At 59.4% G+C, this 24,035-nt stretch overlaps 1 protein-coding gene across 3 annotated transcripts in view; it reads right to left on the bottom strand.

The window, feature by feature from the left end:
• FBLN2 (fibulin 2) overlaps positions 1-12,946 on the bottom strand; it is a 61,532-nt gene extending 48,586 nt beyond the window's left edge. For 2 of the 3 annotated variants that reach the window (XM_055079403.1, XM_055079404.1), the window contains exon 1: positions 378-1,696. In XM_055079403.1, the coding sequence (XP_054935378.1) occupies positions 378-1,641 (1,264 nt within the window). In that variant the 5' untranslated portion in view covers positions 1,642-1,696. Of the gene's footprint in view, positions 1-377; positions 1,697-12,882 lie in introns of those variants that run through there. The other variant, XM_028478449.2, reaches the window with a different exon arrangement.
• Between the last annotated feature and the right edge of the window lie 11,089 nt (positions 12,947-24,035).

The following is a 24,035-nucleotide window of genomic DNA, read 5'->3' as shown; positions in this document are numbered from 1 at the left end:
CCACAGCAGGTACTGAGCAGAGGAGGGACAGAAACCACTTGTATGTTAACCCCTCCGCAGGGGCCCCCCAGCCCTGATAAGGTTCATGTAAGAGGCCCTCGGCCACAGCCCTATCAGGTAGCCCAGCACCTACCGTGACAGGGACCCCACGCATCCACCCACCACGCTACCCCCAGAAGCTGAGCCAGGAGGAAGCTCCATCTCAGAGCCTCCAGCCCGGAGCTCTGGGGATGGCGCTGGCTGTCCCTGGCCTGGCCCCGCAGACCCAGCTTCCCCTGCTCCAGGCAGCCGTGCACAGACCTGGGCCAGGCTACAGAGCCCCGAGGCTGCCCTTCCCCGGGATGAGTGTCCCCGGAGGAACGAGGAGAGAGTCTTACCTTCAGGGTCACCCCTGGGGACAGAACGGACAGAGTTGGGGTCTGTGTCTTCCTCTGGCCGAGAACGGGGCAGAACCGGCGGCTGCTTGGGCACTTCCTGGGTGGGTGGGACGCGGGCCGCCTCCTGGTGAGGTCTGGTCAGGATGGCGTGGGTGCTGGGCTCTGCTGGGCCCTCGGGAGCGCTCTGCGTGGCCTGTGACGGGAGGACACTGGCCGTGCTTGACGTCGGAATGGGCCCAGCTCCCTCCTGCCCGGTGCTGCGGGAGGTGGCCTGGGCGTCCGGGATGAGGTTCTCTTCGGGCCGTGCCCCGGCCTCTGCCGCCTCCTCTTGGACAGGGAGACCAGGGGCTGGACCTGCCGTGGGCCGTCCGTCCAGCCCCCTGGGGCCACCTGCTGCCGGCTGCTCCCTGACTGTCAATTCCTCTCTCTCCTCCTGTCTGTCCTCCGTCACTCTCCTGGCCTTGGCCTGCACGGGGGCTGGGGGACCCAGGGCGGCAGCTGCCGTGGGCCTGGGGAGGGCGGCCGGCCAGCGGGTGGCCTGGATGGCTGAAGGTGGCTGACCCCCAGCTCCCAGAGCAGCCGGGCCCCCGGCGCCCGCCTGGAGCTCGCCCTCCAGGGCCGCCGCGGCCTCCGCCTCGGCCACCTCCTGGTCGTAGCTGTAGGGATCTTCGTAGTGTCGCTCGGGGTCACCCTCCTCCGCGTCTGAGAAGTTGCCGGGGGCGGCGTCTCCGTGGCAGTCGGGGAGCCGGTAGCAGATGAGCTCGCCGCCGGCGTCGGGACAGTGGCAGGCCCGGCAGGGCGACAGGTGGACGGTGTGGCCGGCGGCGTACTTGCGGCCCGAGTGGACGCAGCCCACCTGGCCGCACTGCGGGCAGCTGTCGGCCGCCACCACGGCCTCGATGCAGTTGGGCGGCAGCTCCGGGCAGGGCATGAACTGGCAGCTGATCTTGCCGCCGCCCGGCGGGCAAGAGCACTCGGTGCTGCCGAAGTCCACGAAGTAGGACTGGCCGGCGGGCACGCGGCCGCGCACGAAGCCGCCCTGCAGGCAGTCGTAGTACTGGTAGCCCTCGCAGGCGCAGCCCTGCTGCACGCACGTGGCGCAGCAGGCGCCCGGCTCCAGCGCCTCCTCGATGCAGTTCTCCAGCGGGGGGCACTCGACGCCCGTGCAGTCCTGCCCCGGGACCGCCGTGCTGGGGCTTGGGCCCAGGGCCAGGGCCAGGGCCACGGCCAGCCAGGCTCCCACGGGCTCCCCGAGCGGTGCCATGCCCCGCAGCCGGCCACGCGTCACCTCCAGATCAGCCGTTCTCTCTCACGAGGCCCTGGGGGAATCGGAAAGGACAGGGATCAGCACCACGTGGCGGCCACGTGTGCACACCTGGCACACACGCCGGCACGTGTGCACGGCCGCGCAGCCTCCCCACCTTCACTCACACGCGCGCACTCGTCCTCACATCCCTAAGCACACGCTCCCACTCGCACCTGCTCAGATGCACAGACAGGCACTGCCGGCGCTCAAGTGTTGACGGAGCCGCCAGCGCGGCCCTGCCCGGGGCCGCCGACCCCCGCTCTCACCTGCCACCGGACACGTGCCCCTGGGTGGGACCCTCAGCCGACGGTCCCACACACGCTCACACCGTCACATGCATTCTCCAGGCACACGGCTGGCAGGCCTGGGGCATCGGGGTCTCACGCCCTCCGTGGCAGGCACGCAGAGGCCTGCTTACAGCCCCCCAGGCACAGTTACATGCGCTGTCTCACCCACAGCCTCACCCACGTGCCGGGCCACCACGGGAGGTCTCACACACACAGTCACCAGCACCCAAACGGTTTATCTCCCCCTGAAACCCAGCTTGATCCCCAGCCATGCACCCGGAGTCCCTGCCAGCCGGAGGGCATGGCCAGGTGGACGCCGGGCAGGAACCAGGCCCTCCCGGGCCTCGGCACACAGCCAAGCCCCCCGCCATGGCCCTCGGACCCCAGGGCCCAGGAACACCCGCCAACGGCAGATCCCCTTGCGCTGCAGGTTACGCTGCAGGGGGAGCCTCCTGCCAACCTCCTCAGACGCCTCAGCAAACGATACCACCGCTCCCAGAGTTATCCTGGACACCAGCCGTCCCTGCACGTGCACGCATGCAGACACCCCCCAAGTACCGTCCATCCACTGGGCTGCATGAACAGCTCTCCGCCCGCTGTCCACTTCTCTCCACCACTGCAGCCCCGCCCCGGCTCGAGCTGCACCCCCATCTGACCTGGAACACGCCTGCCACCTCCCTCCCCGCCATCCACTCCTGCCCTTTCTCTGCAAAGCCGCTGTGATCTGAAAGCAGCTGCCCCGGATGTGCATGGCTTCCTGGCTTCCCAACCAGGAAGCAACAGTCTGGGCCCCCTGTGCGAGCCAGCCTAACCCTCCCTCCAGGGGCCTTGGCATGACACTCCCGCAGCCCCCCCTTGTCACCCTCTACAAGCCACTCGAATGTCACCTTCTCACTGTCCTCGCTCCTCCCCCCACCTCCATCCTCGCAAAAGTCGCTGGTCCCACAGCCCTGGGACCCGCGTGACTCGGGGCCGGGCCTGCACCCCCGGGCTGCGTGCTCCTCAGTCACAGACAAGGGCTCCCTCTCCACCCATTCCTGGCCCCGAAGCTGCGCTATCATTTGCAGTCACTGCAACGATTGTCTGATTTAGAAAAAAAGACAATAAAGTGAGATCTCTACTATTTTAAGTTTGTAAATTTCAAACCTAAAAAATAGAATGCTAGGAACTTCTTAAAAGTCTTTAACAGAGAGGAGAAAGAAGCAGCCCTCGTGCTGCCCGCCCCCTGGCTGAGCTGGGGAGAGCATGACAGCAGCGCAAGGACCCTGCCGGGCGGGGCAGTGACGGAGCGACTCAGCGGCCACGCGGCAGCAGAGGAGGTCTGCCTCCGAGGCCAGTCAGCCAGGACTGAGGGCACAGGCCCTCCAAGCTGGGAGAATGGAAGTCCGGGCCCCAGCATGCTGCTGAGAACCCCCGTCAGCCTGAAGGGGGTGTGCCCGCCTTCGAGAGGGATGGGGCCGGCTGGGATGTGTCGGCAGGAGATGGCCCAGTGGCGAGGGGCTGGGTCCCTTGGGGTGCCGCCCTGGGGAAGAGCAGCCTCAGAGGCGCCTGGCACATCTCCAACAGCTGCTCAGGACGCGTTATGGCCCCTCAGGTGTGTACGGAGGGTGGAGGGCAAGAGACCTCAGCTCCACGTGGGGAAAGCTTTCTCCAGGTCAGAGTCAGACCAGGCTGCAGGTGCAGAGGGAGCTCCCCGTCCCTGGAGATAAGCTAGCGGGGCTGGGAACACGCATACGAGTGAGAAGTAGGAGGGCACAATCTCTACATTGCTGGTTCTCAGGTTCAAACACGCCCCTCCCGGGAGGCTCCAGCTGCTATTTCCCACGGCCCCTGCAGGAAGTGGCCCCCTGAACGTGTGGCTTCTGCAAATCGGCCCCCCTCCAATATGAAAAGAGGAATCACGAGGGGAGGGGTTGAAAAAGGGGACCTGACCTCCCTGAAGTGGGGAGCCCTGGCAGGCAGACTGTGGTGACAAAGACCCCTGAGGCTGGGCCTGAGGCTGGGTCATGGGGCGCGCGCTCCGAGGTAGGGGCTCATCAGGGACCCGGCAGACGCAGAGAAAGGCCCCCAGGATCGCCCGACACCCACAGATGAACGGAGCTGGGAAATGCACGCACGTTAACAAGACTACGACTGTTACAGGGCCAGCTGGCCTCCATGAGCCCTGGAGCGGACACCGGGAGAGGGGCACGTACACAAGCAGGCCACACGTGCGTGCGGGGTGAGTGCCGAGCTCTCCTGCCCCGTGCGTTTCCCCGAGCGCTCCGCACCATGTGGCCACTGGGTATTTGTCCGGTGGTGGAGGGGACACAGGACACGGGTGCGGGCCACTAGGCCGGTGACCTGCCCCCAGACCCACTCCCTGCCCTGCCCTCCTCCACCTGGCTCTGCACCGGCAGGGACGGGGGCGCTGCCCTCCTCAGACTGTGTTCCCGGGCTCCCGCAGTGCCCAGGGGCCATCACTGACAGGGCATCAGAGGGCAGGAGAGGGGTTGGGGTATTGGTTCCCCACCTCCCTTGCTCCTTCCCTCCAGAGCAGGGGTTTGGTGGTGGCTCCTCCCCCTCCCCCATGGCCACAGCTCCCGCTGGAACCCCACTAGCCTGCAGGAGGGCTCAGGTGAGGGCATGAACACATCGAGCCAACCCACAAGCCCATCCCGCCTTTGCTGCGACTGGTGGCGGGGAGCTGTAACCACGAACCAGTGAGACTCAGAATGGTGGCCACTCCCGCAGGGGACGCAGAGGGACGCCGACCACCCCCCCCCACACACAGGAGCTGGCAGCTTCCGCCCTGGTCTCTGGAGTCCTGAGCCACCAGGAAAACGGGTGAGGACCCTGCCCGGGAGACCCTGCAAACCCAGTGTCCACTCCCGCTGGTCACACGCTGGCATGTGAATGAGGCCATTTCGGACACCCCCATCAGCCCAGAGACTAGTATAAATACCACCAGTGAAGGACAGCCACACCTGCCTAAACCCCTGAGCAAACACACTGCTACCACCAGGTGTCGGGTCGCTGGTCACGCGGCAGCTGGACCCGCAAGCACTGGGACCCAAGTCAGCAGCCCCAGCAGAGGGTCCGGGGGGGACCTTCTAAAGGACAACGGCCCCGAGTCCTCGGCACACAGCAGACGTGGGCAGAGGAGATGCTGTGCTGGGTTCACGCTGGCCTGAGACGTGACAGCCGCCGCGTGCGGGATTCCCACTCGGGCCTGGAGCGAACAGACAGCTGAGAGACACCGGGCTCCCCGGGGCTCCGAGATGGGCCACGGGACGGTGGTGTTTCTGAAAGACTGACACTCTGAGCACCACCAAGGCTGCGATGCTCCCTCACACACTCAGCACGAAACAAAGGCCACGCAGCCAACCGTGCCCAGCAGTGAAAGCCAGGGATGGGCGTCTGGGCTTCCTCTCTGGGCTTCATGCTCCGTAACCAAGAGACGGAGACAACAGGCCTTAGACGGGAAGGAAGATGGGAGCCCCCAACACCACGCCGGGGTGCATCCAGCTCTGCGGGGCTGGAGCAGGCTCAAGGCAGGAGCGGGGAGGTGGCGGAGGCCCTGGCCGGCCAGACCCCTGCTAGGGCGGGGGCAGCGGGCTTCTCACGTAGTCCGGGGTCAGCTTCTCACAACCAGGATGTGGGGGGACGGGGCAGGGGCACACTCAGCAGGGGGCTCTTGCCGGGAGCGTCCAGGGAGACAGGAGGCTGAGGGCTCTGTGCAAGACACGCCCACTGTCCCGTATCTTCCCTCCCCGACCCCGGGGAGCCCGGGCAAGGGGGGCTGGCGATCAGAGCTGACCGCGCCTCTGCCGCCCTCATTTGCCTGGCTGTGGGCTCCTCTCTCCGCCGCCCTCACTGCTACCCGCCCGCAAACACAGATACACGGCCCTACAGTAAGTGACCCCGTCCTGATACATGAACCTCGGGGGCCACCCAGAGAAGGCCCCAGATGCAAACTCTCCGAGTGGGCAAAGCCACCCTGGTGCCCCCCTCATGGCCCTGGGGCACCGACTGATCACCAGTGCCACCGCCACTGAAAGCGGGGTCTGGCCTCATGTGACACCCAATCACAAGGTAAGGAAATTCTTCCTTTCTCCGGTTCTCTGAGCCTTCTGATTCTGACAAGGATAGGCTTGCCAGAGCCAGCAAATAAAAATACAAGACATGCAGTTACAGAGGCATTTCAGATAAACAGCGCATCATGGTTTAGCATTAAGTAGGTCCTGTGCAATATCTGGGAGATACTTATTCACCACTTCTCTGAAATTCCAATTTAACTGAGCACACGACATCTTTACTGGGCCAGCCCAGGCAAGAACAAAGTCTCAGGGTGGCGCTGGTGTGGTTTCAAAACTTTAAAAATGTTTGCAGGGGATCTTTCTTTTAAACAAGAGGCAGCTACAGCCAAACACAGATTCTCAAGCAGCTGGGGATGACAGAAGGGACACAGACACCCAGGACCCCGTAGACACACCAGTTACAAGCACGCGAGCAATCAGGACCCCCTGGCCCGCCGGCCGCCACCTCTGAGGGCGGGGCCGCTCCCAGCCCCTCCCGGACGGCTGCCCGCTGCCCCCAAGCCCAGCCAGAGGGTGGTCACCAACCAGCCGCCTGGCCGTCTGGCTATGGAGTGTGACTGGGGGCCCACACGGCGCTTCTGAAATTAGTTGCTGTTATTAAAACACTGCGATGTTATTAATTTATAATTGATTTAATGTCATAACACTTAAAATCAGAACATTTTACACCAAAGTTGGATTCCCAACTTCTCTAGGAAAATCAGAAGCTGGGCCTGATGGCGGGGTATCACTGGTCCACGGCAGCCGGTCCGCGCTCACTCTCCATCGGCATCAGTGGGCTCCCCCCTTCCCCTCTATCCTCTGGAACCCTCCTGGGCCTCTCCTGTCTACACACAAAGGAGGGAGGCCCAGGGGAGGTAGGGGTTCCTGCTCCCCCTGGCCCAAAGCCACTGCCTGAACGGCCTGGTTTCCTGGGTTAGGACCTGTCACTTCTGTAAGTGGCAGATACTGGGAACTGTGCCCCCTCCTACCCAGGTAGGCTCGAAGGTCAGTTGTATCAGAATCCAACGGCATCCCCACAGCCGCACAACCACGGGAGGGAACGCTCGAGTTAATTACACACTGTCTGAAGCCGGGACCTCCCAGAAGCAGAGCCTGAGATGGGGTTCTGAGCATGTGGCTTATTGGGAGAACCCCTGGGAGAAGAGAACGGGAAACAGGATGGCCAAGATGTGGCCTCAGCTGAAGTCCGACACCAGCCTGATCCACAGGGAGCTCTGCAACGTGACTGGCACCCCAGGGCTCGTCCCACTCAGGGACATCAGTGGGTCACTGGCCAAGGATGGCAGTGGGACGAAGCGGGGATCAACTCCTGGGCCCGTGCAGGGAACCAACAGCTGTCGGCCAAGGGCGTCAGGAGAAGCGCGCGGGTGGGAGCCACTAGCAGCAGCTGGGGGACGAGGGCACCAGGAGGAGGAACCAGCCCCGGTCCCAGCGGGGGCACAGGCTCTGCCACACACACATACACACACCCCTGCAAGAGCAGGTCAGAGAGTCTGCTCCTAGCAACGACCCCCAAACCTACCTTTAATTTCTAATCTGGGCTGAGTTCACCCCAGGCTCAGAAAGGTAAGAAAGTAATGTACTAAAAATAGTATTTGCACACCGATGTTCACAGCAGCATTATTCACAGTGGCCAAAAGGCAGAGGTAACCCAAGTGTCCATCAACAGATGAATAGACAAACAAAATGTGGTCTCTCTACACAATGGAATATTACTCAGCCTTAAAAAGGACGTTCTGGGACTTCCCTGGTGGCACAGTGGTTAAGAATCTGCCTGCCAGTGCAGGGGACACGGGTTGGAGCCCCGGTCTGGGAAGATCCCACAAGCCATGGAGCAACGAAGCCCATGCACCACAACTACTGAGCCTGTGCTCCAGAGCCCGCGAGCCACAACTGCTGAGCCTGTGTGCCACAACTACTGAAGCGTGCACGCCTAGAGCCCGTGCTCCGCAACAAGAGAAGCCACCGCAGTGAGAAGCCCGCGCACCACAACGAAGAGTAGCCCCCGCTCGCCGCAATTAGAGAAAGCCTGCGTGCAGCAACAAAGACCCAACGCAGTCAAAAATAAATTAAAATTTCTAAAAAATGGCTAAGAGGGTCAGTTTTATATGTATTTTACTACAGTAAAAAGTAATAAAACGTGCAGTGTGGAGCCAAAAGTGAGTAATCAAAGAGCAGAGAGAGGAAAGGAAAAACAGTGCTGCACTGAAGACCCAACAGGAAACAAGAGCTGCCCCTGAGACCTCCCCATCATGGTGAGCTTCCTGGCACCCAAGGCCAAAAGGGAAATTAGAGGATGACCCGGTGCTCCTTGTACGATAAGAGGAAGTCATCTAATTCACTGGGAAAAATAATAAACGTGTTCTTGGCACAGAAACTTAGGAGGGATCTTAGCTGTTGATCAGGTTCATATTAACTGTCACTTCCTCGGCACCGACATGATGCCAGGCACCGGCCTGAGAGCTTCTGCGGATGTGGATTTCATTTAACCACGCTCTGCAGATAAGGAAACTCCGGCCCAGACAGGATAAATGACCCGCCCCCGGTCACACCATCAGGAAACGGTGGTGCGTGGATGTGAAGCCAGGTCTGCCTGGCCAGGGGAGCACAGCCAGAGTCCTTCGGTTTGTCGATATTCATTGCACACCTGCTACCTGCCAGTCCCCACAGCAGGTACTGCGATGTGGCGGTGAACAAGACCCACAGAGGCCCTCCCCCCGTGTGGCCAACATCCTGGTGAAGAGAAGAGACAAATAACAAGTAAGTAAGAAGATAGTAAGGAGGCTGTGAGGGACAGGGCCTGGGGCCCTCCCCTGGCAAGGGCGGGCAGAGAAGCCCTCACCGAGGAGGTGATGCTTCGGCTGAGACTTGCCTGGCGCAGATGCGGCGGCCGTGCAAAGATCTGGGAAAGGCATCCCAGGCAGAGGTGATAGCGTGGGCAAAGGCCCTGAGGCAGGAACCAGCTGGACCCACTGTGGCCGGCATGCAAGGAACAAAGAAGGGAGTGGGAGGAGGTGAGGTGGGCAGCGAGAGGGAAAGGGGCGCGGGGCGTGAAAATTAAGGAAGGAGACAAGGTCAGAAGAGGACACCGGTCAGTCAGTCACCCACGCCCAGGGCCCCAGAGAATGTAGCAAAGGGTCTTGACTTAGTGGACACTGTTCCAACGGGGCGGGGGCAGTGCACCAATGGCCACAGCACGCTGGGAAGTCCTCAGGAAGGAGGAGGAAGATTGCAGCCACAGGAAGCGCAGAGCTGGGTAACACCTCAACATCACGGAGGGAGTACGGCCCCTGCGGGGGGAGATGGGGAAAAGACCGGCGGAGCGGGGAGGGTGCTGGGGTTAGGGCAATGGGGGGGCGGGTGTACGCTGACTTCCATGTACTTTTTGCATGTTTTTATATGTATTTTTTCACAAGAGCAGAGACTTTTAAAAGAAAAGAGCCTATTATAATAGTCCAGAAAAAGGAAACAGAGCAGAGGCCAGAGACTTTTTGGCAGAAGAAATGGATAGGAGGGGAGGGATATGAAAAACAATCACAAATCACCGAAAGAAAAATGATCAAGCCTGGCTTCCACCGTTAAACACTTATTTTCCTTCATTTCCTCATGGGCAAAAATCTCAATAATTGATGCCATCGTTTGCAAAATGCCAAGTCTGGCCTGGGGAGAGCGGGCAAGGCGGAGTGTACAGGGGGCTGGCCTGAGACCCCCGAGGTGGGGTGGGGCTGGGTCCAGAGCCCAGGGACACCGGGTCTCAGGCCAACCCTGGGTGCAGAGTGCTGACAGTAGTCAGGCCCAGGTGGAATGCACAGAGGGTGCTGGGGGCCCGTGTCCTCACGCTCATGGGCCCCGGGGACCCTCCATGGGGGAGCTCATGAAAACACTGGGAAAATCGTCCTTCCAGTACAACAGCCAGGTTTTGTTCTCCTCCCTTCCCTCTCTTAGCTAATAAAGAAAAAAATAAGTAAAATGCATAAAAAGCTCCTTAAACCCTGGGTGAGAGGTGACCCTGCATATATAATCACTAATCTCATTGTCAACGTAAACAGGTGAAAAATTACACAGATGAACGTCCGTGACTTATAATCGACCTCTGAGAAAAGAGAATGTTGCTTTGGGCACGGGAGGGAGCTGATATTTTCCTTCCCCACAAGTCGTGACTCTGGAGGGAGGAAACACTCTGGGCAGACTGAGGAGCAAGCGTCCTGCCCGCGGCCAAGGCCGAACTCACTGCTCTCCCCACCTGCGCCCCCAGTACGCGCCACCCGGCCCCAGACAGGCATCCCGCTTGCCCGTGGTCCTGCCTGCCGAGGGCTTCTCGTCTGACGTCCTCCCAACCTGCTCGAAATCCTGGTGGTTCTCCACCACCTCTGGCCCTTGGATAATCCACCCACGCCCACCAAAAAAGGAAAAGGTGAACAAAGCTTAGCAGTGGACATGGGGTGGTTTCTCATCACCCATCGTACATTCACCCTCCTTCCAAGAAGGGCCCCTGGATTTCATTCTGGGGTCCACACCACTCGACTGTCAGGCCAATCAGTGTTTCTCATTCCTCTCGCAACAATGCCTAACTCAGGGTTGGACACCAGGCCAACCTGAGCCCATGAGACCCAATTCAAGTGAGACATCAGGCAAATGGCCTCTTGTTCCCACCGTATCAGACAAGAGATGATTTAACCTTGAGGGTCCCTGAAACCATCTTGCTGTCAGGTGGAGACTGTCTGAGGCTGGAGTCAACTCAAAAAAAAGGGAAAAGGAAAAGCCACGATAACAGAGTCACAATGACAGCTGCTGAGTACCTAGATCCAGCCATACCTGAAACTAACTGAAAAGCTGAACTTGGCAATGACAAAGTTGCTCAAGCAACCATTTTGCTCAAGCTAACTTGGATCAGGTTTTCTGTCACTTGCAACCAAGAGTCTTAACAGATATATGGGCTTATATTAAAAAAAAATTGTTGCCTATCATTTTAGGGGTCTTATAGGCTCTCTGGAACTCACTCATGGACCCCAGGTTGAATACCCTTGGACCAAGGATAAAGGGAAAACTCCTAAGGGTGGCATTCTAAGTCCTTCACCATCTAGCTCCCACCTATCTTTCCCTCCCACCTTTTCTTTCCATTTCCCTCGGTCGCCCTCCATACAGCCAATTCCTGCTAAATTCGAAGACTCTGGTTCCCAACTCCTGATCTTGGTTTGTATCATTATCCCAAACCAGGGTGCCCTTCCTCCTGAATCTCTCCACACCCAAACCCTACCCCCTACCTTAAGGCCAAGCCCCAAGGGCAGGTAGATGGATGAATGGGTGACTGGATGCGAGGGATGGATGGATGGATGGATGCATGCATGGATGAGTGGACAGATGAACGGGTGGGTATCAAATGGAAGACAGATGGAGGAGAAGGTGGACTAGCGGATGGTTAAGTGAACTGGTAGGTGGATGGATCGCTGATGAAGAGATGGCTGGGTGTCAGGTGGATGGTGGTCCCATCATGGATAAATGGGTGAGTGCATGGATGGCAGATGGAAGACAGATGGATGGGAAGGTGGAAAAGTGGCTGGATGAGTAACCAGCCTGTGGATAAATGTCTAATAGATGGGCAGGTGGGTGGGTGGAAAGATGGCTGAGGAGATGGAGGAGGCATGGATGGGAAGGTGGGTTAATGGTGGGCGCATCAGCGTGGGGACAAATGGCTGAAGGACGGCTGGCCGACTGGGCAGGTAATGGACGAGCGGACAAGCGGATGCATGGATGGTGGGTGGGCCAGCGGATGGTGAGCAGGGCAAGGAAAGTTCTCCTGATGCTGCATCAGTGCTCTTCCCAGCCTCCCTGGAAAACCCAGAGCAAGGGCAACGGCTCTCCTGCAGGCCAGCATCTCAGACGACCCTTGCGCCGTGGTGAGCAGCGTGAAAAGCACAGGCCCAGGGAGAGTCAGACCGGCCTGCGCTCACAGCCCAGCGGAGCCGCCACCTGCTGTCTGACCACAGAGCAGAGGCTCCGGCTCTCTGAGCCTCATCCTCCCCGTCTGTTCAACGAGAAGCATCACGTTCCCCTCACAGGGTGCTGTGGGATGAAATTTAAAAGTATCTACAGAGGCCAACCCAAGCCATGGTACAGTCAGAGCTGACAATAATTCCCACCCTATTAAAAAAGCGTTCCAACACCTAGAAAAAGGAAGGTGGCTCCTCCTCCCATTTTATGAGACTAGGAAAGCCCTGATACCAAAAGCAGACGTGGTACTACAAGAGGAAGGTATAGGCCAGGCTCACTTGCGAATCTAGCTGCCAAGCCCTAAGTAAAACAGCAGAAAAGTGAACCCAGCAGCATATTACAGGGATAACAATATATTGTGTCCAAACAGGGTTCTTACCTCAGGAATGCAAATGTAGTGCAACACCAACAAATCAATGCAATTCACTAAAAGACAAACCCACGTGATCAGTTCAGTAGATGCTAGTCAATAATCTTCAACATTTTGTGATGAAAAGCTCTGAGAAAAGTAAGCTTCTCCTGGTAAAGGGGATCATCTACTAGGTTCCTACGGGAGGGGCCCCTCCGTACCAGGCACCGAGAATGGGTTTACCCATCACCCCTCTCACAGAATAAACTGGCCTCTGGGGGATTTCATTCCTCCCCTGAAAGGAAGACAAAGGTGGGAGATAAACTTTGGGGTCCATCCCTCCTCCAGTGCCTCCCAAACCACGGCACGGCCCCTTCTCACTCCTTCTCCAGATCCTGGAGTTGAGTCCAGGGGTCCGTCCACACTAAGAAACCGCTCCCGGAGGTGAGGGAGTCCCCAGAGCGGGGCCCAGACCCCGTCCTCACCCTACCTCTGAGCTCACGCAGACCGTCTCCTGCTTTCTCTCTTCCTTCTCCTTTGGATACAAGATGCGTTTTCAAGGGAAGCTGAAAGACCAAGGGTCCCTGCATGAGAGGTGCGAGTACCTGCGGGTCCGTGTGAGTGCTGGGGGGCCGGGGGGCGGGGGGGAGTTTCGGTGTGTAAGTGCATCTGTGCGTATGTGAAATTTAAGTCTGTGTGAGTGTGGGCAGGCGTGTGCCCGTGAGGCGTGTTTAGGCGTGTGTGTGTGTGTGTGTGTGTGAGAGTGAGCCTGCGTGTGCATGCACACGCATGCTGGGCCGCCCTTACCTGGTGGGTCCTGCCCCTTCTCCAGCCCCAGCAGGGGGCAGGGGGTCCCTAGTCCCCGAGGCCCCTGACCCTGACCTTCCGCCCAGACCACGCTGCGTCCTAGAACCCAGGACTTGCTTCCTGCTCCCGCCGGGTTCACAGCTGCACTGGAGCCCGTCAGCGCCTAAGGCATCACGTGTCCTGTCAGGTCTCAGCGCAGGCAGCCCTGCCAACATGCCCTCAGCGAGGCTCACGCAGCGCCCTGGGAGGCGCATTCTGCTACCACCTCCTCCCTAACCAGACGGGATGCTCACCGGGGCCGAGGCTGGCAGGTTCCCTCCCCACGCTAGGAGCTGACATCTCACACGGATGAGACTGAGGCAGGGACGCTGCTCTCCTGCTCAGCCCTGACCCGGGGTCCGGCCCACATGGGCACTCGGATGCTTTTGGTGGGTGGCAGGGTGGGGACGGGTGGATTGATTAACTTGTACGGCCCCAGCACAGGGCTGACACAGGACGTGAGATGAGTTATAAATGTGAGTGTCACCAACACTCATCCCCGTAGGGCCTTCAAAGACCGAGAAAAACTTTCCTAAGGCGCCCTGGCAAGTCAGGGGCTGAGCTGGGAGCCTCACACCGTAACCACCACTGTCCAACCTTCAGGCAGAAGCCCCATCTCGTGTGTCCTCCTCTGAGCCTCACAGAGGCATGGCATATGCTGCTCAGCCAGGGAAGCTCTGCAACTCTCTCGCGCCTTTGCCAGGCCAGCGCCCCTATTCGCTTGCATGGCCCTGAAATTTAGGAATTTCTCAAGGCTGCCAGCAGGGCAGCTGGTGTGCAGCCAACCGCGGGGTCTAGCCCAGGCTGTGGCATGACCGTAGGGCCCCCGAGGCCGTCAGCCGCCCCAGCCGGAGCAGAGACTGGCAGCAAGTGGGATCAAGCCCTGGGCCCCAGAGGTCAGGGTTCAAATGTGAACCCTGCTCCCCCCAGGCTGCCGGCGGCTCAGAGCACATGACCCCGGAACAGACACACTCCCGTCTGCTCATGGGCCCAATCACAATGGCCTCCCAGCAACACGGGGAGGACTCAAGGAGGGGACGTAAAGACCCCAGCACTTCACCGGGCAAACAACTGGCATTCAATACACAGTCAATATAAAAAATAAATGGCCTGCCCCAGCTCCGCTAAATCTTTCGCAGCTCCTCAAGTCTGCCCATTCCTTTGTTCCCTCTGCTGGGCACACCCTTCTGCCCCTGAGCAAACTCCTGTTCATCCCTGAAAGCCCAGCTTAGTATTCCCTCTTCAGGGAAACCTTTCCTCAGAGTTCATGGCTGCCTGTTTTGACCTCCCTGCGCTCTGTACATGTAGTTCCCGACCACTTGGACTTAAGTGCGGCTGGGCTGGAGGCCAGGACCCCGCAGCGCCAACCCCAACCTCCAAAACCCCATTCTAACAGGAACTACCCCAGGTGGTGAAGAGCTGCGTTTACTCACACCGGGACATCCTCACGTTCCCTCAGGATGGCTCCGCCATGTGAGATGGGGATGGGGAAGGAAATGTGGGGGCCAATTTATGGAGAGCAGGCTGGCGATGCCGTGTGGCTCTCTGCCCCCTCCTCCTGGTAAGAGAACCCCAACTTTCCCACTCTTCAGGCTACGTGGCCCACAGAATGGCCAATCAGAGGCTCCTTCCTCCTTCACAATGACTGGTGAGGGATGGTCCTGTAACCCAGTTGCAGGGGCCCACGGTGAAGCCGCTGGGCCGAAGGGAGGGAGCCTGGAGCTGCTGGGCCACCTGACTGCCACAAGGCAGAGCCCGCCTGAGAATAACCAACATGGAGGATGGAGACAGAGCCCTCACGGCGTCTCTAGAGCCCACGAATACAGCCAAGCCTGAAGCCAGCCATTGTACATTCTAGTCCCATGACATTTTTGCTTAAGTCATACTTTCTATCACCTGCAATCCTGACAGCTGTGATGAGGAAGCAAGAGTAGCAACTGTGGTGTATGTGTCACTGACTAGATTCCTAGAACATCTGAGTCTCTGGAGTTACTGAACTTTGTCCCTGCAGTGGACACCTCCTGGGGTGGCAGCTGGCTTCATTCAATGCCCATCCTTAGGGACCAGCTGGAGCTACAGTCACCGTCAGGACTACGTGACCCCACCACTAGCCACAGCCGAACGACTGGCCCAGAGTGGAGGTTTGCCCAAGCTGGGCCAATCAGAGCTCTCCCCCAACAAACTGGGCCAATCAGAGTTCTTCACCCTCAGCTCAGCCAATCAGAGCTCCCCCACCCCAAACTGGGCCAATCAGAGCTCTTCCCCAGGATTTTGAACTGGAACTAGAAGAAAACGCAGATCATCTCTGGTGGGAAGAAACTGTGAGTTGAGGGTGGGCACATTTAAGTCATTTTGAGAGAATCACCCAGACTCACAGAGAAAAGCAGAGACAAAAAAAGATGGGGCGTGAGGCAGCCTTGGTGGCATGGAGTCCCCAGCCCTGCACTGACCGTGCAGGGACCCCCTCAGACACAGATAAGCCCACATGAGGGAGACCCTCCCCCACAGCGATGGGAAGGCCCCTCCTGATGCCAGGAGCAGGGAGAGCACTATGGGGGTCTGATCCCAGGTCGTGGTGGGCTACCTGGCCATGTGCTCAGGCTCCACCATCCCTGTGGGACCCCCCGGGGTCTGAGGCCAAGGAAGGGTCACTCCTCCCACCCCACGCATGGGAAGCCACAGCCACGCCGAGGAGGTATACCTGGGTCAGGCATGTCCTGCCTTGGGGACAGGCAGGTGATGTCACCACAACCTTTCCATCCCCAGCAATCCCTTAAACGATTCTCTCTCACTTGTGAGAGTGTAAGGTCGGGCACTCAGAAAACACGTTAGGGGACTGGTGTCGCAGTGGTTGGGAGTCCGCCTGCCAATGCAGGGTACACGGGTTCGAGCCCTGGTCTGGGAGGATCCCACGTGCCGCGGAGCAACTGAGCCCCTGCGCCACAGCTACTGAGCCTGCGCTCTAGAGCCCGCGAGCCACAACTACTGAGGCCCACGCGCCTAGAGCCCGTGCTCCGCAACAAGAGAAGCCACCGCAATGAGAAGCCCGTGCGCCGCAAAGAAGAGTAGCCCCCGCTCGCCACAACTAGAGAAAGCCCGCGCGCAGCAACAAAGACCCAACGCAGCCAAAAATAAATAAATAAATAAATAAATAATAAATAAGATTTTTTTAAAAAGAAAAGAAAACACATTAGGTGGGGGGGTGGTACGAGGACTGGGGTAAACTTTCCTCCACGCCAGGTCCCGTGGCTAAGTAGGGCCTGACCGGCCGTTACTGTGGTGTCAGTGGTGTGACCCGCAAGAAGTAACATTAATGACTGCTCAGCTGGGCACAGAACTTTACAGTTTACAAGGCACCCTCCCTTCTGGCCAGGCCTAGTTCCCCACCTCCTCCCTGGACTGGGCCCAGCCTCACCTTGCCAGGCGCCATCGCCCTCTTTTCCCGGCACTGGAGCCCTGGCCCTGAGCTCCAGCCTGTCCCCCACTAGCGTGGACCCCAGGCCGCAGGACAGCCCAGGCTAAGCTGCCTTCACCCTCCAGGGCTCTGCCCAGGCAGCCAGAAGGGCACAGAGCTGGGGTGTAGGGGACGCCCCAGCTCCCACGAGGGAATGGGGACCAGCCGCTACCTGAGAACCAGGGACTTGGTCTCAGAGAAGACATCTCTGTTGGAGGGACAGCAGCCTCCTCTCACGGCCCCGCCCAGCAGGAAATGTGCCAAGGGGGGCCCAGAAAGCAGGAAGGGATCCCCAGAAGATGCAAGGTGTGTAATGACCAGCTAGAGGGTCCTCTCCCAGTCGGGCTAGAGATGACCTCTCGGGGTGAGGTGAGACCTCGGGGAGAAGGCGGAAGTACCGGCGGCCCCATGGTGAGTAATCACCCCCTTTACCCTCTTACGCGGTCAGGATGGCAGAGAGGTCTGTGTGGAGCGAACACTCCCCGACCCTTGCCAACCTTCCTTCGCAGCACACAGGGGGCTGTGGGCTTAAGGGTGACAGGCAGGGAACAGCAGGGGCTGGGAGTTAGTCCTGCACTGGGGCTGTCATCTTTGTTCTCACGGGTATTGCTGATTCAGAGCGAGTGATCCTGATTCTATCTACAGTTGTGAAAACGGCCTCCTTTTAGTATAAGTGTAAGTAAAACAGGGGAGGAACTATTCAAAATCTATTAACTATAATGTAAAGGCACAGGAGGTGGGGGCGATCCAGCAGAAAACATGACGGCGTTGTGCTAATGGTCACTTGAGCGCAAGCGGAAGCCAACATGCCCTGGTTTTTTTTTTTTTGCCAAGAAAGGGCACAAGACCCCCTATGCAGTGCCCATGTTCGGACAACACTTGAATTCATCTGCTCTGAGGACATGCAGGGGATCAGATGAGGGAGCTCGGCCAGCACTGAACCCCCAAGAGGATGGCTGATCTCTCAGCTCCAGAGGACTCAGAAAGTTGACACGGAAACCAGAGTGAAGCGTGGTGGTCTTGAAAGAGAACATGTGTGTGCGTGTGTGTGTTTACAGGCGCCTGTGTGTGTTTCAGGTCAAGGAGGGTACCGTGTGGCTGTGCACATGTGTCAAGACCACTGTGGGGAGACTCTAAACAGAATTTTCTGGAGCGCCAAAAGCTCACTTGGTGATCGCAGACACAGCTGGATGAGAGACCCAGGCTGAGGCAGGAAGAACTCTGGGAGGCTTATCAACAATGGGTGAGCCCGGAGCACAAGGCCCAGGGCCAGCCCTGATGCAGACGACGGCATCTCAGGGGTCACGGAGCAGGGGGGCATGAGCCTCGGCAGAACCGAGCTAACACGTGCTAACTAAGCACTGCATACGTGCCAAGAGCCGGGCTGGGGGCTTTCCACAGGACCTCCGAGGCGGGCACCGCCACCAGGCCCACGTTACAGATGGAGAAGCCAAGGCCCCCGTCATCTGGGCCCAGGCAGGTGCTTCCCTGGCCTGGCGGGGTCCTCACCCCACCATCACCCAGCCCCTCAGAACCCTCTTCCCACGCTTCAGGCCATTCCTGGGCACCAAATGACAGCAGAACCAGGAGGGCTGTCCCTAATGCGCAGGTGAGGAAACTGAGGCCCTGGGAGGTGAGACGGCCTGAGGCCAGCACGGTCTGCTTGAAGACAAAAGCCTCCCGTGGCCACAGGCGGCCATCCACTCCCGGGCACACGGGTGCCCGCGGCCCCCACCCTCTTGGCCACGCGGAGGCTCTCGATGCTCCCCCCACCCCCCGGCCGCACCCGCCCACATTATAGCCCCCCCCCACCGAAAAGCCTGGCTCCCCACCCTCGAGGAAGGAAATAACCTTTCCCCAAACCAGCACTTTCTTTGCAATAATCTCCATATAAGAGAAGACAGAGGCGTTTTTGCAATGTTTGGCCCCGCGGAGGCTCTCGATGCTCCCCCCACCCCCCGGCCGCACCCGCCCACATTATAGCCCCCCCCCACCGAAAAGCCTGGCTCCCCACCCTCGAGGAAGGAAATAACCTTTCCCCAAACCAGCACTTTCTTTGCAATAATCTCCATATAAGAGAAGACAGAGGCGTTTTTGCAATGTTTCCAAATTCCTACAACCCCGAGGACAATGGGGCAAAATGACGCATGGCTTGACCCCAGCGGGGCCCCAGGAAGGGACCGGCCCAAAGGAGAGGAATTAGTGGTGCGTACGTGCCACAGTACCCCGTAATCCAGGGGCGGCCAGCCCGGGGCAGGACCTCGAGGTGGACAGACCCAGCTCCTCCGGCCCAGCCCCTCCTCCTCACTTGCTGTGCAGCTGCAGTCAGGCCCACCCCCTCTGAGCCTGTTTCCCTGCCGTCACCGGCTCAGGCCTCCTGCCTGCCGGCTTGCCCCTCCACTTCCCCCCCACACACACCTGGGCTGCCAGAGGGCCCCTCCAGCGCTCTGGCCATGCCCCTCCCCTGCTCAGAAACACCCCGAGGCTGCCCATCTGCCGCCCTCAGAGCAGGACATGAGGTCCTCCATGTCTGGTCCAGTGCAGGAGGCCAGCCTTACTTCCCGCCTCCTCCAATCCACCTTCCACTGTCCACCCCTCAACCTTCACATCACAGTGCCAGTATCACCCCCTCCAGGGAGCCCTCCCTGACCAGGCCTAGGCTCCCGGAGCCTCTGTGCTCTCCTCCAGGACAGCCGTGACTGAAGCATTTCAGAACTGCCTACATGGGTCTCTGGGACCCTCGGGATGGCCAGGGAGGGACCACGGGCCGGCCCACACCAGAGGCTATTGTGAGTGCTGTGTGCAAGGAGAGGGACCAAGGCTCCTGATGTGGAAGGAACCCCGAGTCCAGCCAGCCTCTCCCAGCTGCTCCCACACAACCCCTGCCCAGGGTTGCCCACCCTCGAGGAGGGAGGCTGCAACTCCACCGCCCCACAAGGCCCGGATCGCGGCCCCAGGCTGCTGCCACCCTCCAGCCTGCTCCCCTCCCGGCAGCTGGGGTGGGGAGGGGAGGGAGCCTGAAAATCCCAGGAAGACCTCACCCCTCCCTGAACTGAATCCTCACCACACCCAAGATAAAACTGAAAGCCCTCCTGTACCCCCAGATCTGACCACCCTCCTTGCTCACAGGGGTCCTGTCCTCCAGCTGCTCCAGGTCATTTGCACGTGCTGTGCCCTCTGCGTGAGTGTCCGCACTCCACGGGCCTCCTCTGACGCCCTACCTAAAGCAGCCCCACCCCCACCCTGGTCTCTGCCAGCTCCGCCTGCTTTTCAGCCCCGGCGCACACGGCCAGCTCTGACGTTACATCCGTCTGCATCTCCCCACAGAAAGCAAGCTCTGTGGGGGCAGTGGAGGTCGTATTGGTACTGCTTTATCCCAAGAACAGTGACCAGCACCCTGGTAGGTATCACTTACTTCCTCCTTCCAACAACCCTAAGAGAGGGGTTACGACACCCATTTGACAGATGAGGAAACTGAGGCTCAGAAAAGGTCACTGGCCCGAAGAAAGCATGGCCTGTAAGTGGCAGAGGTGGGATCTGAGCCTGGCAGGTGTCCAAAGCGGGGACTTCCCTGTGCCCAGCTGCCACCTGCACAGACCCCCGGGGGCCTGGACCTGTCGCTAAGCTCGGGTCCGGCTGGTAGGCGGGCTGTGGAAACAGGCTGAGGATGGGATGCTAGCTGCTGTGGTGCCCACCCCAGGAAAAGCCAGCAGTCAAATCAGCAGAAGGAAACACCCACAGGAAAAGGGGGAAGACAAAAAGGGGGCATTTTTTCTTTTGTCTGATTGCCAAACTTTGCAAAAAAGTGACTTTGTTCCCATCTAATTTTAATCACAGTGGAAACCTTTGTATACCACGCCAGGAAGAAGTCAGTCTGTTCGACAACAAGGTCGGTACAGGGAACTTAAAACCCATCCTTAAACACTGCACTTAAAACTCACAAATGAACAGTCACCCACCAACTGCCCAACTGCTTTTGAATTTAATGTAATATTTGAACAGGGAATACAGTGGCACGGCCCAAAATCCAGAAAATATAAGAAGGCACACAATGGGAGTGTTACCTCACCTTGCACCCTTGTCCCCCACCTGCACACGCCCTCCAGGTAACCACAGGTAATCACTGCAACTCGGCCCAGCGCTTCCTCTCAGTGTTTGCCTATGAGCCTATAAGCAAACGTGGATTTACGTCCTATTTGACACAAGAGGCAGCGTATTTTACACACCATTCAGCACCTTGTTTTCCTCTCTCAACAGATCTTAAAGATCAAAGCCTCCTCATTTTTTACAGCTGCATAATATCCCATGGTACGGCTGCACCAACATCTATTTGACCAGCACATATCACTCTGGATCTCAAGTGTCTCTCCACAGCCCTGCTTCCCCAGCTACCTGTGGCTTCTCAAGGCTGAGACCTGCCCTCCGGCACAGGGCCCGGGAGGCCGGGACAGGGCCTCCGCACTCCTGCCAACATCCTCACTGCGGAGGCCCACAACCTCTAGATCCTGCAGCTAGGGAGGGTGTCTTAAAATGGGAATCAGATCTCATTGCTCCCTGGAGAGAAACTTCTCCGTAGCTCTCAAATGTCCTGCCCCACCCCTCTCCTCCTCCCCCCTCCCCTCCCCTCCCCACTCCAGCCTCCTCTCTTCCTGTCCCTCGCACACACCAAGCCAGGCCCCACCGAAAGTCCTTTCTTTGCACCAGCTGTACCCTCTGCCCACACCCTCCCATCTGAGCTCAGAGATCCCCTTCTCAGAGGGCCCTGCCCTCCCGCCTGGATTGGGTGGCCCACTGCGAGCTGGAACTACATCCCAGGGCAGGGCCTTCAGTTGGTGGGGAGGTGGGTGCTCAGAGCTCAAGAAGCCAGAGAGGGGATACACCACCTACCTCCTAGGCAACAGACCGCCGGCTCCCATTCCCAACACCCACTTCAGTACTGTGAGCCCCAGAAAGCGGTCAGACAGCCTCCACTTTACAGAAGGGAAGACTGAGGCTCAATGACAGGAGGGAGAGACCCTCTGCACCACCTGTGCGGCCAGGCCCAGCACCTTCCTCCCCAGCAGGAACGAAAACCTCCCAACAGGTACACGGATGAGGCCAGGGGCTGCCCACCATCCCCAAGTCCCGTGTGCCGCCAATAGGGCTGGTCCTCGTTCAGTCAGTCAACAAACTTCCAGGAGGTCACACATCACAGGGACATTCAGATCCCATGAATTCAGCCGCATACACGTGGTAAACAGAGCAGAGAGTCACAGGAACCAGGACTTCAAATAATTCAGCAGCTGCCCCACCCCACGCCACCCAGCAAGAGGCCACCAAGGAGCACGAGAGCGGGAGCTGGGCCTGTCCCTTGGCCGAGCCCCTCCCCGCAGAGCGCCTCCCCCACCAGGGCCAGCCAGGCAGTGAAGGAAAAAATGCTCCCACCCACAGCCCCACGTGCAAGGCAAACACAGAATTCTGACGCCCAACAGGACACGCCGTGGTCCTCTTGAGGCCCTGCAGGGACCTGGGGTCTTCACCACAGTGGTCTTGGGGTCACAGTCACTCGAGAGCAGAGCAGGACAGTGTGCTGGGCTTTCGGGCTGATCAAATGGAACCGTAGTGGTCCTCTAGGTCATGTGAGACTGTCACCTTAGGCCCTGAACTGAGCTCCACCCTGACCCCTGCTGAGAAGGCAGCTTCAGTGCCCTCAGTCCTTCCACAGGCGTTTATTAAGCACCTACTGCCTGTCAGGTGTGAACGTGGTTTGGGGAATTGGCCCAACGTCCGTGAGACCGAGCCCCTCCCCTCGTGGACTCACTGGAAGACTGGCAAAGAGCTTGGTTTTAGAGTCAGAAAAACCTAGGTTGACATGCCAGCTGTGCGTTTTGTTTGCTGGGAAACCCTTCCTGGGCCTCAGTCTCCCCATCTTTCAAAAGGGGGAAGCCTGCGACCTTGCAGCATCACGGGTGGGATCTGGGGAGAAAAGCGCAGGACGAGGCCTGGCTCTGAGACCCCTGCCTCCTCCCACAGGGACCCCAGCCCCCACCCCCGGAGCCCAGCAGACACCGCCGGCCACCGTCACCAAGAGGCCCACGGCCCAGGTCCCCTCGTGGCTCGCACCACTAAGGCCGCACAAGGCTCACTCAAGGCTTCCCCAGCCATGGGCGAGGGGATGACCCTAGGTCCACTTTGGGGTGGGCACTGCTGCAGAAACAGCCCAGTTTACACAGCAGGCACAGCCAACACAGAGGTCTACGCAGGCCGGGTGGCAACTGGGGCCAAATGGTCTCCTGCCCCACCCCAGGGGCAGCAGAAAAGCAGCACTAGCCAAGGGCACCTCGCAGGGATGTGGGTCCTGAGCTCCAGACCTTGTGATTTTTCAGAAGACGGAAATCCGGACTTTTATGTGAAAGCTGCCAATTTGTAAATGCTGGCAGCTAATTAACTTTTTAAAAATAATAACAACATGGTAAGAGCCAAACAAAACATGCACAGCCAGCTGCGGTAGGGGCTGGCAAGTTTGCGCCTGCAGGAGGTAACAGCCTTTGACTTCAGCCCTCCCCTGCCCGCTCCTCTTTACACGGGGCGGGCGCTGGACGCCAAGAGGCGAGGGTGGGGGCAGCAGCTCCCGGGCCCTCCCTTCCTCCTGGCGGGGATCGTCCCCCCCATTTGCACGCGGGGACGGTGAGGCTCAGAGCCCCAGTGATTCGGCCACAAACGCGTGCCAGGACCAGGCATCAGGGCTTGCTCAGGCAGGGCCCTGGACCGGCACCCTTACTCAAGGGGCTCTGGAGGACGACCACCACCCAGATGTTCCTTCCATTTCTGGCCTGTCACGGCGACACCTGCTGGCTCGGACCCGCCCAAGTGGTGGTCACAAACCGAGGAGGGGTGAGACCTTGTGCCGGCAAAGGGAGGGAGGGCAGCCCTGCGGGGGGAGTGGGAAGGGGGTGATGAGGAATGGGGAGGCCCCCGGAGTCGGCCCACCCCTGCCTCCTGAGCCCCCTGCCTGTGCTCCCCACACCCTAAGGGAGCCTCAGCCCAGCGCCTCCCCCAGCCCGACTCGGGGCCCACCCGGCTCAGGACGGCACGGAGGGCTGTGCCCGCCCAGGGGGGAGGGTCGGGCTCCGCTGGACCCTGAAGCTGTTGGCCTGTACGACTCTGTGTGCGAGATTCACGGTGGGGGGGAGGGGGTCTGTTTGCCGCCCCAGGGATGTGAGAGACACGTGTGTGACACATGTGAGACATATGTGTGTGACAGACACGCGTGTGTTAACGAGGCACACGCGTTTCACAGACGGCGGGCTGACAGAGGCGTGCGTGTCTGGGAGACGCCCGTGTGCCAGGCACGTGTGTGTGAA

Source organism: Physeter macrocephalus, chromosome 18 (assembly GCF_002837175.3).
Source record: "Physeter macrocephalus isolate SW-GA chromosome 18, ASM283717v5, whole genome shotgun sequence".
Taxonomy (NCBI): domain Eukaryota; kingdom Metazoa; phylum Chordata; class Mammalia; order Artiodactyla; family Physeteridae; genus Physeter; species Physeter macrocephalus.
This window is presented reverse-complemented; position numbering and strand designations above follow the sequence as displayed.